This window comes from Molossus molossus, unplaced genomic scaffold, assembly GCF_014108415.1.
Source record: "Molossus molossus isolate mMolMol1 unplaced genomic scaffold, mMolMol1.p scaffold_m16_p_12, whole genome shotgun sequence".
Classification (NCBI taxonomy): Eukaryota; Metazoa; Chordata; class Mammalia; order Chiroptera; family Molossidae; genus Molossus; species Molossus molossus.
The window spans coordinates 81,118,326-81,135,180 of NW_023425347.1; the positions used below are offsets into that span (position 1 = coordinate 81,118,326).

General features: G+C 49.4%; 1 protein-coding gene across 1 annotated transcript in view; it reads left to right on the forward strand.

Moving 5' to 3' along the window:
• CSMD2 (CUB and Sushi multiple domains 2) overlaps positions 1 to 16,855 on the forward strand; it is a 558,434-nt gene that overhangs the window by 495,431 nt on the left and 46,148 nt on the right. The window contains exons 45-52 of the mRNA XM_036256013.1: positions 3,232 to 3,312; positions 3,787 to 3,900; positions 5,145 to 5,333; positions 8,057 to 8,203; positions 11,151 to 11,339; positions 13,206 to 13,391; positions 14,420 to 14,614; positions 16,196 to 16,369. Coding sequence (XP_036111906.1) covers positions 3,232 to 3,312; positions 3,787 to 3,900; positions 5,145 to 5,333; positions 8,057 to 8,203; positions 11,151 to 11,339; positions 13,206 to 13,391; positions 14,420 to 14,614; positions 16,196 to 16,369 — 1,275 coding nt within the window. The remainder of the gene's footprint in view (positions 1 to 3,231; positions 3,313 to 3,786; positions 3,901 to 5,144; positions 5,334 to 8,056; positions 8,204 to 11,150; positions 11,340 to 13,205; positions 13,392 to 14,419; positions 14,615 to 16,195; positions 16,370 to 16,855) is intronic.

Below are 16,855 nucleotides of genomic sequence, written 5' to 3' on the forward strand. Positions count from 1 at the left end.
GTTGCTTTTAAGAGTCTCTCTTTGTCTTTAACCTTACTCAATTTAATTATGATGTGCCTTGGTGTGGGCCTCTTTGGGGTCGTTTTGGTTTTTGTTTTTTAAGGTAAGCATGAGGCTGAGAATGAAAAGTATTAAATATTTTTAAAATATTGAGAACTGACTAAGAAAAATTAATATTTCTACAAATCAAAAGAGTACCTTAAATAAATATAAGCAGTTAATTGGGAAAATACATTTAACAGGCAAAAGTCCATCTTAAAAATACATCAAGTTCAGCCCTGGCCAGTTTGGCTCAGCAGTTAGAGTGTTGGCCCACAGACTGGAGAGACCCGGATTCGGTTCCTGATAGAGGCATTTGCTTCTGTTGCAGTTTGTCCCCAGCCCCAGTTGGGGTCATGGGGGTGGCAGCCAGTCGATGTGTCTCTCTCACATCAATGTTTCTCTCTCTCACCCTACCTCTCTCCATTCCACTCTGTCTGAAGATAAATGCAAAAATGTCCTCGGGTGAGGATTAAAAAAAAAATACATCAATTCTTCAAACTTTTAAGAAAACTAAGGGCAAAAGACATGAATAGAGAGTTAAAATAGACATGCAATTAATCTGTTAATATATGAAAAATGTTTAACCTGACCAGTTACCAAATGCCCACTAAAAGAAAAGAAATACTATTCTTTTTATTGTTTATCAAGTTGACAAATGTTAAGATCGATTACTGTTCCCCTAAAGGGCCCTAACTTCTGTGAGAGCAAGGCCTGTGTCTGTTTACTCTTGCATCCTCAACAGCTAACACAGGGTCCGACCCAGGGTGAGCCCTGATAGAAGATCATTAAATGAATAGGATGAAAGAAGAAAAATAGCACCCACTGTTGGAGAGACTGATGCTCTGTTGACGGTGCCTATTAGAGCAATTTTCCTGGAGAGAAAAATGGAAGCGTGCATCAGATGCAGTCATGGTCCTCCCTGGTTTATGTTAAATCCAGGTTAAACCTGCTTGATCACCCTAAGTGTCTCTTGGTTTCAGTAACCACACTTCATAAAGCTTATGCATTACCCAATACAACAGTTTTCAGCTGACATGTCTGTAGAAAAAATTTAAAGTTAAATCCTCAGAACATGATATGACAGTTGAAAAAAAACTGGCCCTGGCCAGTTTGGCTCAGCGGTTAGAGCATCGGCCTGCGGTCCAGAGAGACCTGGGTTCGGTTCCCGCTAAGGGCACGTACCTTGGTTGCAGTTTGTCCACGGCCCTGGTTGGTCGTGCGGGTGGCAGCCACTCGATGTGTCCCTTCACATCGATGTTTCTCTCTCTCTCTCTCTTCCTCTCTCTCCCTCCCGCTCTTTCTGAACAAAAAATGGAAAAATGTCCTCGGGTGAGGATACAAAAAAAAAAAAAAAAAAGAATTTAACTTCTAGCCTTGGACAGTGTGGCTCAGTTGGTTGGGCAGTGTCCCGTGCACGGAAAGGTCGCTGGTTCGATTCCTGGTCAGGGCACATACCTGAGTCTCAGGCTTGATCCCATGCAAGAGGCAGCCAATGGATGTTTCCCTCTCACACTGATGTTTCTCTCTTTCTAAAAATCAATAAAAAAAGTTTTTAAAGAAGAAAAAAATAATTTAACTTCTAGTACAATGGTTTATTGCATATTTATGCATGTATATGTATTTTTTCATTTTAAATACATTTTGGATTTGGAGTTATGAGTTATAATTTTTTCCCCATTAAAATAATGGAAAATAGGCTCTTAATTAGCATCTTTGCACAGAAGGTCTGATTTTCAGGAATGGATTATTATTTAAAATAGGAGATGCCTGTACTTTAAAAAGGTCATACAATTTAATCATTCTTAGTTTTAAAAAAAAATCACAAAAGATGCTTATATAGAAAAATGTTCATCACAGCTTTATTTTAACTGGCAAAACTTTGGAAACCTAAATGGTTAACAATAGAGTATCTGTTAAATAAATTCTAGTAGGTTTTATAACTAAATGCTGTGAAATCATTTCAATCATGTTTTTGAAGAAATTTAATTACATGGGGAAATTCTTTGTTATAAGCACACAGAGATCAACACAGAGTACATGCCATGATGCAAATTATGTAAGAGAAAATGTTTATATACACAGAGAATAAATACTCTAAGAACTTTCAGTAAAGGATTAACAGTGGTTATCTCTGAGAGGGCAATGGATGAGTTTAATTTTCTTCCTACTGTTTTCATAGGAAATCTCCTACTTTCTTTAATGACAGTGTATTATATTTGTAATTATTTAAAAGGAATGCTATTTTTTTTAATCCTCACCCAAAGATATTTTTCCATTTGATCTTCAGATAGAGTGGGAGGGGAGGGAGGGAGAGAGAGAAAAAGAAAACATCTGTGTGAGAGAGACATCAATTGGCTGCCTCCCGCACCAGGGCCGGGGTCCGAACCAAAACTGAGGCACATGCCCTTGACCAGAATCGAACCCTCAACTCTTTGGTCCATGGACCAACACTCTAGCCACTGTGCCAAACCAGCCAGGGCTAAAAAGAACGGTATTTTTAAGAAACACAACAGGTTGAAGTGACTTTGGAAATGATAACAGCAGTAGCAGCAGCAACAGCTAACATGTACATGGCACCTAACACTGTGCCAGGTAATGAATGAAAAACGAGTCACGAACCCACGCTGGACTTGGCCTTAGTGACACCATTCACTCACAGTCCAGTCTCTGGCCAGAGGGAAGGTTTCCAGTTTAAAAAACCCGCTGACGCCACACATGTTTAGGCCAAGCTCAGAAGATAAACAAGCTGACTTCACTGGGCACTCACATAAGCCACACACAGTCTCTACATCCTGATTAGTGGAAAGAATATGGGATTTGGGAGCAGCCAGACCTGGATTCACATCCTGCCTGTGCCACTCGCTTCCTGTGTAATCTCAGCTTCCTGGCAGGGGGTCCAGTATTGTGCGGATCAAAGGTGACGGTGTGCGAGAGTTGCTGACACACAGTTGGTGCTCGGGAAATGCTCATCTCCCCTTCAGTGCTAGTGACTGCCACTGCCTTCCCGGGTCTCTGCCCTTCACTGTTAGTCTTAGCATTTAGGCAAAATAGTACTTGGTTCAACTTGCCCTGTGTACACATAAATCCTCATTACTATCTGCTGTGTCCGTGAATGAGTGAGAAGCACTGAAAGTCTGCGTGCCCCAGGAATGATGTTCTAACACCGGCTCTGCTGCTTTTGTTTTTCAGCTTATCCACTCACCAAATGCCCTCCTCCCACCATCCTCCCCAATGCTGAAGTCGTCACAGAGAATGAAGAATTCAACATAGGTACCACGTCCCACACCACCGAGGAGGGGCCAGGGAGAGGTGGGGGCTGGCCAGTGGGGCTCATCTCTCCCTCCTACCCATGGAGGGAAATGATAGCCCCCGTGCAAGAGAGTTGGTATCCCATCAGCTGAGTGCGCCACATTTACTCACTCTCCCTTTTAGCCTCACTTGGGCAGAGGAGCTAGGAGAGCTGGTTTTTACTGTGATTTCGGTCAGTATGTTTTTGAGAAATAGATCCGTGCAAGACACCATAAGAAGTTCCTTCAATGTTGGAACATTCTTAGGCTCCGCAAGGCTGGGCTGGGAGAGGGCAGCAGGGGTCTGGGTCATCTGGCTGGAGCTGAGCTCGTAATTTAATCCTGAACAGAACACGACCCACCACTGATGCCTGTGAGTGGGTTCGAGGAACTAAGGGGTACTGCTCAGCCTGCCCGGACCTCTTGGGGCATCCTCCTTTGACTCTCTCTTTGCCAGGTGACATCGTACGCTACAAGTGCCTCCCTGGCTTTACCTTGGTGGGGAGTGAAATCCTGACCTGCAAACTTGGAACCTACCTGCAGTTTGAAGGCCCGCCTCCAATATGTGAAGGTAACTGCTCTGAGCCATGCCTTCATGGGTCTGGGCTCCTCCAGCACAGGGACTCCTCGCAACAGTCCCTGTCCCTGCCCAGGAAGGAGGAGGTCCCATGGTGAACGTTCATTTGAATGACTGAGTGAGTGAGTGAGTGATTGTTCCAGATAGTTTCTCTGCCCTGCTCCTAGGTCCAGGGCAAGGAATTGGCCATAGCGGCCACAATTTTTTTTTTAAATATATTTTTATTGATTTTTTTCTTTTTTTAGAGAGGGAGAGAGAGATACAGACATCGATGAGAGAACATCAGTTGTCTGCCTCCTGCACACGCCCTACTGGGGGTCAAGCCTGCAACCCCAGCCCGTGCCCTGACCAGGAATCAAACCCCTGACCTCTTGGTGCATGGAACAATGCTCAGTCCACTGAGCCACACGGCTGGGTGATGGCCAACATTTTTTCCTTCTGTCTTCTTTTTGACTAACTGACGTTCGCTGGAAATGGCGCACTGGTCATCGCCGTTCTGGGGAAGGAGGAAGTTCTGGGACATTGGGCAGGGTGTGTTCACACACCAGGCCTGCCCTGCGGGACTGCAGTTGTGCTCAAGGTCCTGTGTTGAACTGGGCAACTGAGGGACCATGGTCGTCTTCCCTCCAGTGTGATGCCTGGACAGAAGATCATTTGCTCCACTAATGTATCCCAACTCACTTGCCCATAGTAACTGCTCAGTGCTGGCCATTATTATAATTACTGCTGATGTTTTTAGTACTGTTGCTACCAACAGATATTTAGTAGCCTGTGGAGAAACAAGTCAGCGTCTCCCCTACCTCCAGGACAGCAAGAACAAGGATAAACTGCAAAGTGGACTACTAGTGAGGAAGAGAGGAACCATACACCCCAGAATGAGGCTGCCCTGGCACTGCAGTGAGACATTCAGTAGCTGTCTATTTTAGCTGAGCTGACCCAGCCACCCCCAAAACAATCAGCCCCTCATAAAAGTGAATGTTAGCCTTCATCCTATTCCAGAACCTCTTTGATTTGCTCCAATGGGCCAGGCCTGCGTCTCAGCAGTATGCTAACATTGAGCCAGCATCTGAGGTCACCCCAGGCCATGAAGGGGTATAATGATGGGTGCTGGGGTCTTGCTTGAATGTGCTCAAACACTGGCTCTCCCGTGGTTATCTATTGCACCAGGGAAGAGCATGTGTGTTGGGCTAGTTCCTTCTCCATCTCATGTACCTGGTATGTGTCTCTCTTTCTCCAAGTGCACTGCCCCACAAATGAGCTTCTGACAGACTCCACAGGTGTGATTCTGAGTCAGAGCTACCCTGGAAGCTATCCCCAGTTCCAGACCTGCTCTTGGCTGGTGAGAGTGGAGCCCAGATACAACGTCTCCATCACCGTGGAGTACTTCCTCAGTGAGAAGCAATACGATGAGTTCGAGATCTTTGATGGTAAGTCAGATACTGTATCACGCCCTGCTGCAGATGGCACAGACTTGCTTTGGACCCTGGAGGTATATGCTTCACCCTCCCGGTGAGAGCTTCCCAGGGGCTCCATGAAATGTCTTCTCTACCACAGAAACCTCAATACCATGGAAGCTGATGGGTTGTTCGGTCCAAGCAGCAGGGTTGCTTAGACTGCCTCCTGGACCTGCGCTAGCATCCTTTCTTAGTCTAGCCCACACTCAAAGCTAACACCTTGAATGTCGACCTATGAATGGGTCATAGCAGTGCCACCAAGGGAAGAATACGCTACCTGCAAACCCCCAAAGAAGTCGACCAAACATTGTGGTAGGAGGGAAAAGGCGCAACACATGCTCTCTAATTTGGAGAAAATGTCTCAGCATGCCCCAGACCCCTGGACCCTAAAAATGTCACCTGAAACTTTGTAGGATTGATCTCTTACCCTCTAGAGCCTATGTGTCTTGCAAAGGCATCTGCACTAATTGTCCCTTCAGGCTCATCAGATCCAATTAATACAACGCCATCAATTTAGAGAAGCAACATGTTCTTTTCTGCAGGATGTCCAGATGGTCCACATCTCTTCGTGCTTAATTATGTCAGAGAGCAGGAGAATTAACAGAACTCCGAGGCGAGATCATGAGTGTATAGTCTATTGCCCATGAATACAAATTGCCTATGATCCTTCTTTCTGATGGGTGTGGGAAAGAATGTACTGTTAGCCCTGATTGGTTTGGCTCAGCAGTTAGAGCATTAGCCTGCAGACCCAAGGGTTGCAGGTTCGATTCCTGGTCAAGGGCATGTACCTGAGTTGCAGATTTGATCCCCGACCCCAGAGTCTTGCTGGAGGCAACCAATTGATGTGGACACATCTATGTGTCTCTCTCTCTCTCTCTCCCTCTCTCTCTCTCTCTCCCCCCCCCCACCTCCCTCCCTTCCACTCTATCTTAAAAAATCAATGGAAAGATATCCTCGGGTGAGCATTAATAACAACAACAAAAAAGAATACATTGCTATATCGATGACTACATTCCATGTAAGCCAGGCTACGTTAATCTGCTGTAAGGAAGGCAGTACCTCTGGTGCAGCTACTGCCGTTGAGGCTACTGCTTGATTAGGGTTGTACGTGAGATGCACCTGGGCCGGGACTCCACTTATTACCAGCCCCCACCCCTCAGACTCCCTGCTCTAACAGAGGAGACAGGATAGTGCTTGGGTCCCCAGGTATCAGCTTCAAGTCAAGTTCTGTATCCAAAAGCGTTCGAAATATCTCAACGTTTCTCCAATACTTTTCTCCAGTACTCAGTTACCTGAGTAAATAGTGGTAGGTCTTTTTTGGGGAAGAACTGAGAAAATCACCACTGGATGCAATTGATGTTGCTTTGTAGGCTCCTTTATCACAGGTGCCCAGCCTCTTCTTCAGCCAAAGGAGGAAGAAATGAAACCCGGCTCAAGTCTCCAAATTGGGAGATTGGAACTTTCCACTGGGATTAGGTTTCCTCTCCCTTTGGATCGTATCTTTATGGTCTGTTTTGTTCATATATTCGTTTATTTTGGCCACCCACCAATCTACCCTTGGGAATCCCATGTTCTGTGAGCCATCCCCAGAGACCCTGCAGGTCGGGTCCTCCCAACTGCCTTTCCAACCCTCGCTGTCCCTTTTGGTAATTATGCCAACCCTGCTTCTGACTGTGAAGTGCTTCCACATGGCCTCTGTGTTCTAGAACCTTCTTATCCCCATTCACAGTAGGAAGCCGGGGTCTGTGACAGCATCTCCTCCCATCAGCTGTGGCCTGCAGAGGACAGCCATTACTCGGTTGTCGATGGCGCTGGTGCTCACCTTCACCAGTGTGTTCCTTGTTGCTCCGGGTCCTGGCATGTCCTCCAGGTCCTCCTGAGGAAGCTGGTCAGCTGGCGGGTGTTCTGGTAACGCAGCCGAGCTCTCCTGGCATGCCACCTCTCTGGGCCTTCTGAGTTCTTCCTTCACGGTTTGTCCCAGCTGTTCTGATGGCTCCGCTTTGGTTAATGTGGTCCATTACTTGCACCAAGCTTCCAAGAGCTGTCTCAGCAGCATGCGAGAACCATCAGTCGGGGCTCTTTCCAGGGTGATAAATCCTGTGTCAGGGATTCTGCAGCTTCATGTTCTGCCTCCTTGCACCAGCCCCTCAGGGTGCACTCCCAGGTGCTTACGGTAGGAACCAGAAGAGGGAGGCCTTCCTGGAAGAGCCTTGGAAAGGAAGGTGGGGAGCTGTGTGATTTGTGACATTGAGACCCGATGTTTTCCTCTAGGTTGATTGTTATATATCCATCCACACATCTTTTTTCTACATGGCAGGCACTGAGCTGTTTTTAGTATGCACAAGAGAAGTAGTATGGCAGGGTAGAAGTTCCCAGCTCTTCCATTAACAGCGGCTTGACCTTGGGCGAGTCCCAAGATGGCCAATAGATATTGTCTCCACTGCCAACCTCTGTGGATCATCGGTGGCTCTCCAGAGCACTGTGTTGGGGCTCAGGAGGGAAGGGAACCTGTGGGTGCAGAGGTCATGGAAGGACAAATGAGTGAGCTGGCACTGACCAAGTCACCCCACCATTCCAAGCCTTTGTGCCTTCACCTGAGGAGGGGAAATAGGAGGAGGTTCCCTCAAAGGGATCAACTCCAGTATCTCTGATGGCTGAGCTGCTCTGTAATCCTGTGTCCTGTACTCTCATCCCAGGTCCCTCCGGACAGAGTCCTCTGCTGAAAGCTCTCAGTGGGAATTACTCGGCTCCCCTGATTGTCACCAGCACGAGCAACTCTGTGTACCTGCGCTGGTCGTCGGACCACGCCTACAACCGGAAGGGCTTTAAGATTCGGTATTCAGGTGAGTAGAACAGAAGGACTCGCGAGAAGGGCCAACGCCCACGAGCCTCTTAAGTCTCTCACCCCAAACACCCACGCGAGCCACGGCCGTGGCTTCGCCGACAGCTGAGCTCCTATGGGGCTGGCCACCTTCTCTTCCTCCGAGTCTCCTGGACCTGTAACTCCCACGTTCCCACCTCCCCTGTTCTACCCCTTTCCCCGCTTTCAACCTCTTCCCCACTTCTGCTCGTACTGCCAGCCTGTGTCTTTGGAAAAGCTTATTACACGTATCTGATTTAATAATGCCAAAAGGTGATCCCAGCCCTACCCCTGTTGAAATGTTAATGAAATATCCTTAAAACTGAAAAACCCAACTGGCAGACGTTATCCAGGCAGCCCAGAGATGGGCTGTGTTTTAGCCCAGAGGCCTCTGTTCTGCTCTGCGAGCCGTATCGTCTGGGTAGAGGGAGAGCCAAGGCCGCGCAGTCGGCCGGCCAACCGGAGCAGCCGTCTGCGGGGGCCATGGAAACATCCCTGGGAATGTGAGGAGACGGGGAAAATCGATCTCTCTGAACTCCCAGTGTGGGATTACTGTCTGCAGCTGGAAAGAAAACTTGATGAGTTACTTGCCCACCATTCTGAAGGGGAGGGGGGCCCAGTGAGCTGCTGGCAGGGTTCTGTGGACTTGGAGGCAGAGAGGAATTACTTAAGACTGTGGGAGTTCCCCCGGGGAGCAGATCCCCACGGCAGGCTTCTCCTGCCTGCATTTGCCTGCCTTCCAAATAAACTTTGGACAAGTTCATAAGGAATATTGGTTAGAAAGGATGTCAGATTGCAGCCTGCCTGAGTTACCACTTGTCTTAGCCCATCTCTTCTCATGGGCCACCTACTTGAAGGCCAGCCCAAACTTAGTGGGCCACGGGGAGTCTCACAGGACTCCGGGGCATGGCTTCAGGGACGAGCAAGCCAGGTGAAACAGGGGAGCCTGGGAGGGGAAGTGTCTTCACGCCTCTGCAACGTTGACCCTAACTTTCTTTCCCCATGTACGCAAGAGGGCGGGTGGCCCTGTGCCTCCCCAGGTCCGTGATCAGCGCTGTCACTAACGAGCTGAGTGATTATTAAATAAGTCACTTAACCTCTCCAGGCCTCAGTTTCCTCCTGATGAAAACGAAACCTTCAGGTTCCTCCCAGGGAGATGCCAGCTGAGTTGCTAGCAGCTGCTCACGCGAGGGAAACAGAGCTGTTCAGCAGCATTTCATTATGCTGGTTGCTAAACTAGGAACTGAAAGCCATTAAAGAGTTGCCCTTTCCACGGTGTCTTTAAAGACTAACCACATGTTTAAGGGTAATGAGTCAGTTGTAATTACAATACATACGCCGAGTACGAAATGAATTAATCACACAGTGAAGCAATTAGCACTTAATTAAAATACAGTAGACTTGTGTAATTTGCAAATGCCTCTATCACTGTGATTAAGTCTATTTTATAACTGAGAGGCTTGTTCTTGACTAAGGTAGACACGTAAATATTGTACACAGGGCGCAGGTGGCAGCGGCAGCCAGGAGACATCTGGCTTGGAAGCAGGGTGGGATTTAAAACGCATTTCGCCAGCAGAGGGATGTGAGAACCTCCCCATGGGAGGATGTGGGAAAGACCTGACACCCTGGTGCCCCCTTAGCCCACCCCTGCCCAGGAGACCCAGCCAGGACCCTCAGAGCAACCAAGGGCGTGCTCTGCCCTTCTTTCCCAGCCTCACAGAACTTCCCTGGATCCCTTGGCAGGGATTTTTTTTTTCTTTATTGAGCTTCAGAGAGAGGAAGGGAGGAGAGATAGAAACATCGATGAGAGAGAACAATGATTGGCTGCCTCCTGCATGCCCCCCACTGGAGATCGGGCCCACAACCTGGGCATGTGCCCTGACCAGGAATCGAACTGGTGACCTCTTGGTGCATGGGTCCACGCTCAACCACTGAGCCACAAAGGCCGGGCCTTGGCAGGGATTTTTTTTTTTTTAATCCTCACCCGAGGACATTTTTGCATTCATCTTCAGAGGAAGGGAGAGGAGGGGGAGAGAGAGAGAGAAACGTCAATGTCAGAGAGACACATCGACTGGCTGCCACCCACATGGCCCCGTTGGGGCCGGGGACAATCTGCAACCAAGGTACATGCCCTTAGCAGGAACCGAACCCAGGACTCTCTGCTTCACGGGCGGACACTCTAACCGCTGAGCCAAACTGGCCAGGGCTTGGCAGGGATTTTTATTGCAAGTTCTCTGCAGTTGGGATTTTTGTCTGTTTCTTCATTGTTTTGTTTCCAGCTCTTAGAATAGCACCAGGCACATAATGGACACTACACACTCACTTGTTGCATTAGTGAATGAAGCGAGTTCAAGCTAGACACTGAGTGGAGTTGGGACTGGAGTCTACGTGCTGGGTTGCCACAGCTCCCTCTCCCTCCAACCTCTAGGACAGAGAGAAGGGCCATTTATTGAGCACTGAGTGTCCTGGGCTAGGCTGGGGTCTTTTACAAACACAATCCTATTTAAATGGCCCGAAAACCTACGAGGTAAATGTCACCCATCCCAATAGACAGGTGAGGAGACAGCTGAGTGAGCTTCCAGGATGTGTCCGAGTCTCAGACCTGGAGAGTCAGGAACAGGGCTCGGGTGCAGCTCCAACCGACTCCATTGGGTCTGTGTCCTGTGCCTCTTTGGGAGCTGACAGGATTCGAGAGCCTGAACCTGAACTTGGCTGCCAGCAAGGGAACCAGTGCTTCATGTGGTTTTCCTTCCTCTCCTTTGGTTTTACTAAACTGTCTGTATCAGCCACTCAGTATCAGCCACTCAGACCTTCCTAAATAGCAGCAGGCCTGGCAATGGGGAAGACAAGGAAATGGGGAGCATGGGGGCAGGGCGTGTCTGTCTTCCCGCCCGTGCATGGACACTGACCTCACTCACTGTGTTGTCCAGCTCCCTACTGCAGCCTGCCCAGGGCTCCACTCCATGGCTTCCTTCTGGGCCAGACCAGCACGCAGCCTGGAGGCTCCGTCCACTTTGGCTGCAACGCCGGCTACCGCTTGGTGGGACACAGCATGGCCATTTGCACCCGGCACCCCCAGGGCTACTACCTGTGGAGTGAGGCCATTCCTCTCTGTCAAGGTGAGAAGCAGGTGGGAAGGGTTCCGGGTGGCTCAGTTCCTACTCACATCGTGGGTTTGTCCCAGGACCAATCACTTCCGAGTATGGGTTTCCTGACTGATAATTAATTCACTCCTTCAGGAAGCATAGACTGAGGACGTACAGCTTTAGCCCGGTGGATATCCATATGCAGAAAACTCAGTGTCTTCAGAGCAAGGGGGGAGATGGATACTTGCCACATAAATGCAAAATAACAGAGGCAGGAAGGGCTGTGTCAAGAGTATAAACCATGTTGTTTGAGCCCAGGGGTGAGAAGGGACCTCCCTCCTTCTGGACAGCTGGGGGGGGGGGGCTTCCAGAAGAAGCCAGCAGGGTTTGGGACCAGGCATTGGCAAGGAGAACATTCTAGGCAACAGCAAGAGCGTTTGTGAAAACACAGAACGGAGAGAGAAACGGGACCCTCGAAGTAATTCGGGCTGGCTGGAGCGCCAGGTGGGAGGAGAAGGGGGTGGAGGGAGCCTGGGGACAGTGGTGTCACCATCCTGTTGCCAGCAGTCAGGCCTGTGGTGCGCACCAGGCGGTCTGCATGCATTGCCTTTGATAATACATGGGGTTTGTGTTTCCCTTAAAGGAACATACCTTCAGACTAGTAATCTGGAAAAAAAAACAACTATAGACAATACCAAAGAAAAAAGTGAAAATGGCCTATAATGGCATCAGTTAAGATCACCATTGTTAACACTTAACACGTTTCCTTTAGTCTTTATATATTGTTTACAAAAATGGTATCATTGAGATCCCAAACTCTCGATAGTAACATCTATCATAAACTCAAATATACTTCCTCGCCATTATTCTCAGTGGTTGCAGAGCACTGTGGGAAACTCATTTATTCCAGTCTCATTCTGTTGTTGGTCATTAGAATGTCTATATTTTTGCTACTGTAAACAGGGCTTTTAAAATTTTTATAATCCCATTGTTATGAGCATTCATATTTATTTCTTAAAATGGATTCCCAAAATCAAGATTGTTGAATCCTAACCTATGCAAAATCTGCAGTGTTTGATACGTATTGATTGCCCTCCTCAAAGTTGTCTTTTCCTCCGCTTTCTCAACGTTTGATACTACATTCAGAAAAAGAAAAATGTCACCTTGATTTTCTCAAGATACCACTAATCAGAAATTTAAAGATTATATATCTTCAGTTTCCTAAGTTAGCTCTGTCTTCTAAAGGAGACATTTTCCCGTTTTTAATTTTATATTTATTCATATTTTAAGTCAAAGCTGGGTTGATTTCGTTCAGGTGGCAGATGTCAGTTGCCTCTTGTTATTACACATGGGTGTCTGTGCCCCCCAGGCCTCCCCTGTGAACAGGAAGTTGAGTTGAGTGCACTCCAGAGACGGGCTGGCAGGCGGCAGCTAGAGGCTCTGAGGCTCTGGGCTGCCGGCTCACACCTCACAGCCTTCATTCTCTCAAGGGAATTTTTGTTTTTAGGGTTTCTGTTTCTGTTTTTGTTTGTCCCTCAAATGGGAAAGAAAACCCTCTCTGTTTAGTTTGAAGAACACATGCCTGGCCGTCTCTACACTATACCTGTGGGAGGGACAGAGTTCCGGTCTCTCCCCACAGCTCCCTCCCATGTACTTATTTCGTCTGCAGCTTCTTGGTACCATTTAATGCACCGAGACACTTCTATCTACATTTTGTCTTCCGAAGCTTTTCCCTTTGAACTTTCCTCTGCTGGTGATCTTCATATTTTGTTGTTGTTGTTATTTCCTTTCGTTAGTACTTACTATCATTTTATTCGGGAATTGGGGGAGAGGAAGGATAAAACGATGTTCTCAGAACGGCACCTGAAGCAGACATGCTCATGGCTTTCCCTTCGCCAGCTCTGTCCTGTGGGCTCCCCGAGGCTCCCGGGAACGGAATGGTGTTTGGCAAGGAGTACACCGTGGGGACCAAGGCTGTGTACAGCTGCAGCGAAGGCTACCACCTGCAGACGGGTGCCGAGGCCACAGCGGAGTGCCTGGAGACAGGCCTGTGGAGCAACCGCAACGTCCCTCCCCAGTGTGTCCGTGAGTCCTTGGGCGGGGGAGGCGGGTGTAAGGAGGGGCTGGGGAAGAGCTGAAAAGATTCCTGCAAGGAGTGAGCTAAACCCAGCGATGGGAGAGCACGTGAGTGGAGGGTGGGGGTTCAGGGAGCAGAGACCGGTGAGCAGTGTCATGTACTCACTTAGCTTCCCACTTGAAATTGCTCTCAGATCACTGGTAACCATTGCACCCAAGCTGTCTCCACAAAGCGGCATAGAACTTAGGAATGAGCCGTTCCACTTCACGACATGTGCACGAATGTCCTTTGGTCACAAACCTCTAAAGTGGCAGAGGCGCGGTTCAAGTTGAAGGCCAAAGTCACAAAGTCACAACCTAGCGACAGGCCACATTCAATCTGAAGATACAGGGCTTTGTGTTTTTCTTTCGTTTTGCTCTGTTTCTGTGGCCTACAGTATGATTTATAACAATTCTTTTTTTTTAATCCTCACCCGAGAATATTCTTCCATTGATTTTCAGATAGAGTGGGAGGGAGAGAGAGAAACATCGATGTAAGAGAGACACATCAATGGGCTGCCTCCCAAACAAACCCGACCAGGGCCAGGGATCGAACCGCAACCAAGGCATGTGCTCTTGACCAGAATCAAACCCACGACTCTTCGGTCGACGGGCCAGTGCTCCAACCGCTGAGCCAAACGGGCCAGGGCAATTTATAACAATTCTTGATTGCCTTCCAACATTTTAAAATCAGAGCATTGCATATAAAAATCCACATTTCTAGCTTTTCTTGACAATGAAGATCTGACCAACTAGAACTTGCAGCCTCACATCCAACCATCAAGCTGACTGAGTACCACCTCTCTTTTTCGGTGGGGCTGCGGATCTGCCGCCCGAGCCTGCTGCATTCTCCACCCAGCCCACTTCATTCATTACCAGGCCTGCCTGCAGACCGAACACTCGGTTTCATCATCAGTCTGCCGGTCCCAGCTCGGGACTCTTGCCAGTGTCTTCCGTAATTAATTAATCAGTCCTCCTCCCCGCTCCTGTCCGCCCAGCTGTGACCTGTCCCGATGTCAGCAGCATCGGTGTGGAACACGGCCGGTGGAGGCTCATCTTTGAGACGCAGTACCAGTTCCAGGCCCAGCTGATGCTCATCTGCGACCCTGGCTACTACTACACGGGACAGAGGGTCATCCGCTGTCAGGCCAATGGCAAATGGAGCCTCGGGAACTCAATGCCCACCTGCCAAAGTGAGCCCAGGAGGGCAGGGTGGGCAAGTTGGTCTCAGCGCCTTTTACCTGAACTGTCTCATACGTGGGGGCGGGGGGCCATCACCTGGGATTACAGTGTACCTCTCTTAACACACGCCTAGAACCAGGAGCTGGGGAGAGGCTTACTACTTTAAGGAAGTACTTCTTAGCATCTTGTCATTTTATTTGTCCAAGTTGAGCATCCACAATTGTATTTATTCAACCTTCATGCCAAGTATTATACAGTGCTGAAGGTAAACGTCTGTGGTTGCCCACAAGGAGCGTGTAGTCTCCTGGCGAGGCAGACAAATAAGCACACAGTGAGAACGGGGTGTGACGAGGCCTGTGATGGCCGTGTGTGCCGGAGGAATGGGCAGAGCACAAGGGACGGGCCACTGGGTGTGTCTGCCTCGCCTTCTCCATTGCAAACGGGTTTTCCTTGGTTCTTCCTGATAGTTGGCATTTCAGGGTCCCTGGGGAGCCATCTCAGACAGCGGTTTCCTAGGGCGAGCCCCTGGGATCTCCCTGTGGAGGGAGGGGAGGGAAGGAAACAGGGATGGGAAGGAGGCGAAGTCGGGCTCTGATGCTGTAGCAGTAGCAGCCTCAGCCGATCCTGCGGGGAGCCCTGAAGCCGGGGTGGCCTTTCAGAGTGAGCACAAGTTGTCTCAAGGAGCCTTTACACCTCCGTACTCACCGAACATTGGGCGCAGGCTCCCCAGGAGAGAGCGCGTCTTCGGATGGGAGGACCCTTGAACCGAGGCAGGCTGAAGAGGGCTGCAGCTGAGGGTCCTCCGCCAGCAGCTGGGGCAGTACGTCCCTTCGTCCTAAGTGGGGGTCTGAGTGGCTCACCTCAGCATCCACTGCAATAGCATATACTCATAACATGTAGCTAATCAATAGGGCCGTGTGCTAGAGGAACAGAAGGAGGTGAGCTGTGGGAAGTTTGAGACTGCTGGGAGGAGTGGAGCCTTCCTAACACCGGTGATCCCAGACCCTGTTGTCTGATCATCCAAGTGCAGACTCCACGGGGGGAGAGACCCGTGGGAGTCCCCAGCATGAACCCACTGTTACCGTGAAGGGGCTCCCATGTCTGCGCAGCCTTGGCTGCTGGGCCTCACCCCATCTGTGGGCCAGGGGCTCCCCGCAGTGCTCTGCTGAGGAGTGTGGGCTGCTGCGCTCAGCTGAAGTTACAGGACATCGATTTGCAGCGCCTGCTCGGAACACCAAGGAGCACGCCACTGCATTGCCATGTCTCTGGGCAGGTGGATCCTTAGCAGGGTGCACCTCTCAACCACCTGACTTTTTAAAACTCCATGTGCCTGAGCCATAGATTGTGAGTCACGGGTCCAGAGCGCAGCCTGGACATTTGTCAAGCTCCTCGGGCACCTCTAGCGACTCCTCCCGTTGAGAATCGCTGCTCTGGTGTCACATCACACAAGTCCCTGTCACCACCCGTCTTCTGGTCCTGGGCCCCAGCAGAGTAAGGTTACACAGATCCCACTGTGGTCATCCTGTCGCTGGTCAGAGGCAGCGTGTCCCTCCTCTGGGGCTGGCGCACTGAGCATCCTGTTGTCTTTGTAGTCATCTCCTGTGGAGAGCTGCCCATCCCACCCAACGGGCACCGCATCGGAACACTGTCCATCTACGGGGCAACTGCCATCTTCTCCTGCAATTCCGGATACACGCTGGTGGGCTCCCGGGTGCGGGAGTGCATGGCCAACGGGCTCTGGAGCGGCTCTGAGGTCCGCTGCCTCGGTAAGGGACCTCCCCGGCCTCTCCCCGTGTTGCCCCCCTGGGAGAGGTTGGCTGTTTCCAAAGTGAAATCTTAGAGCAGTGCCATTGTATCTTCTTTCATAAAATGCTTAATCCAAGCACCAGCTCTTGGGCATCTGCCATGACTAAAACCCTGAACTGGCTTTTCTTGGGGAACCCAAAGGAATGAGGACAACTTGAAGTCTGATGAGACAAACCTTTGAGGGGTTCTCATTCTGATCAAACAGACAGCCCCTTCTTATGGGCCCCTGAGTGATGGGTGGAGCCCCAGCCTCCACCTGTGGGGCGGTGTACAGACACATTCCTATGACACACCCAAAATACCTTTTATATTGTATATTAGCAAATTTTACAACTATAATATAGAAATAATTTTCGGCACTTCTTTATTTTATTAAATATATATATATAATAAGCTAGGACAAACTCATAAAAAAATGAACAGTTATTATTCCCCCACGGTTCATT